At 51.5% G+C, this 2145-nt stretch overlaps 1 protein-coding gene across 1 annotated transcript in view; it reads right to left on the bottom strand.

Moving 5' to 3' along the window:
• Positions 1 to 424, bottom strand: part of NFATC2 (nuclear factor of activated T-cells 2) — a 98478-nt gene extending 98054 nt beyond the window's left edge. The window contains exon 1 of the mRNA XM_009274061.2: positions 361 to 424. Coding sequence (XP_009272336.1) covers positions 361 to 424 — 64 coding nt within the window. The remainder of the gene's footprint in view (positions 1 to 360) is intronic.
• Positions 425 to 2145: the final 1721 nt, after the last annotated feature.

The raw sequence follows: 2145 nt of genomic DNA, 5'->3' as shown, positions 1-2145 counted from the left end.
AGGCGGCGGAAGGGTTAAGCGGCCGGGAGGTTAGCCGGAGAGAGAGACTCCTGGGGTGATGGCTTGGAAGAGGAGAGTCCCTCTGGCTGAAGTTTAAAGGAGGTTTCTCCAGACAGATTTGTACCGCCATCGCGGAGCGCTTCAAACCAAACCTAAAGCCAGTCCAGCCCCTTCCCCGAGGGACCATCTCGCCATGAAACCCTTCCTGCCTACCCAGCCGAGCTGCCTGCGAGCGAGCTAAAACCGGCAGGATAAACCACCTGGCCCGAGGAGTGACCTACAGAGACCCCCGGGTAAGGAAAACGCACAGGGGGGCACGCACACAGCACACAGACACACAGCGCAGGAGTAAGACCCTACCTTGATCCATAGACCTCATGATGTGGTGGTAGTGTACCAGCCTGCAGGCAGTTTCTCTCTGCATCAGGAATTTAAAAAAATAAAAAATAAAAAAAATTCAAACAGCGGAAAAAAGAGGAAAAAAAAAAAGAAGAAAAAAATCTTCTTTAAACCATGTTCAACCAGTGCCGCCTGGACAGAGGGAACCCCTCTTGCTCGCCTCCTCACTTAAGTGTTTGGAGGTGCAAAGAGGGATCCGAACTGGGCTGAGCTTGTTCCTGAAGTGAAGTCAGTTCTCTGCTCTGAGATGAGGGTTACTAGAGAGGGAAAGGCCACTTCCTTCCCTGCTCCGAGTGTTTATAGTCTTTGAATGCTGTAAAATAACGGGATTCCCTCACTGTTTCCTCCTGTTTATCCCAGTGCCATGGAAACCCCTGGATCGCCTCCATCTCCCAAACTGAGGGCTTTCCTGCAAACTTCACACTCAGGAATCCATGACGTCTCCCAGCTCCGGGCCAAGGCAGCTCTGCGGCTTTCTCAGTCTGCAGCACAAGCACTTAATTGTTGAGCAGAAAGTTAGAGAGCGAGAAAGAAAGAAATATGGATGATGTTAAAAATCCCAGTGTGTGCTTTTTAAACAAAACTTGCAGGAACTGCAAAGCCTTTCAAAGCAACGGGGCTTCTGTGCAGAAGTTTTCCTTCTTCCCAGCAGAGACAAGCTCCGACTGCTGCTGCTTTTACCTTTGAATAAATCATTCAGAAAACCGAAGTCCCCAGCTTATATTTATGTCTTTTAAATTCGCCAGCACCCTATTAATACCCATCTTGTTACTGGCACAGGTTTTGGCTTCTAATTACCACTGGCTCAATTCTTCATACAGAAGACGAAAAGAAAAAAAAAAAAAATCGGTTAATTTGTTTAGTGGCATTTCACAGACCTCTCTCTGTTTCTATTTTTAGATCCATTTAGAAGACAGGAGCAACCCCATGGATTTCCACTGATACACGTGGAGCTTAGCAAGAATGAAATAGCCAAGGAAGCCTCCGAAACCAAGACAACCCGTGTGTGTTTACACGTACTATGTATAAACAGGAAAATAAAGCAAAAGAAAACAGGAAAATAAAGTCAAAGATGTCATGAACCGCGTGCTGTCTCGCAACGTATAGTTTTCACTAGTGTGTTAACGAGCATCTGCCTCTTGATGCTGTGCTGGGCTCAGGACCTCCGTGCAACCGCACTTACGTATATTTTTTCCAGAAGAGATCGAGAGTCCCCACACATAAAATGCTTCTTCGGGGACCGTGACAGCCCTGCAGTCCCTCGGCCGTTGTACGTAACCCCACCAAACATCGCAGCGTAGGTTTGGAGCCGGGGTGGCTGCCGGGGTCAGCTGGAGCCCTGGGCAGCAGCGGGGAGTGAGTCACTGCGGAGGGACTTGGCCCGGAGCTGCGCGGAGGGCTGGCTGGCACCCGCACGACGTTTCCATTTTTCACTCTCTGAGTCCCAAAATCGACTCGAAGGAGGTATCACAATCAAACTTTCTGCTTCTCGAGTTTGTTGTCCTGCAGGCTAGCAACTGCAGGCAGGCCAGGGAAACTCAGCGCACCTCACTTTCCTAGCCTTTGTCATTTTTGGACGTGCCGAGGCGGAAATACCTTCCCCGGCTCCGCGGGCCCGTTATGCAACCGGCTTCCACCGACCCCCGGCGTGCGGGGCAGCCCCGTCCCGGTAACCCCGCGCCCCTCGGCTGCGCACCAGCCTCCCCCGGAGCCCCCGCCCGGCGGAGGCCGCGGTGAGTACCCCCC

This window comes from Aptenodytes forsteri, unplaced genomic scaffold (assembly GCF_000699145.1).
Source record: "Aptenodytes forsteri isolate BGI_AS27 unplaced genomic scaffold, ASM69914v1 Scaffold159, whole genome shotgun sequence".
In the NCBI taxonomy this organism is placed as follows: Eukaryota; Metazoa; Chordata; class Aves; order Sphenisciformes; family Spheniscidae; genus Aptenodytes; species Aptenodytes forsteri.
This window is presented reverse-complemented; position numbering and strand designations above follow the sequence as displayed.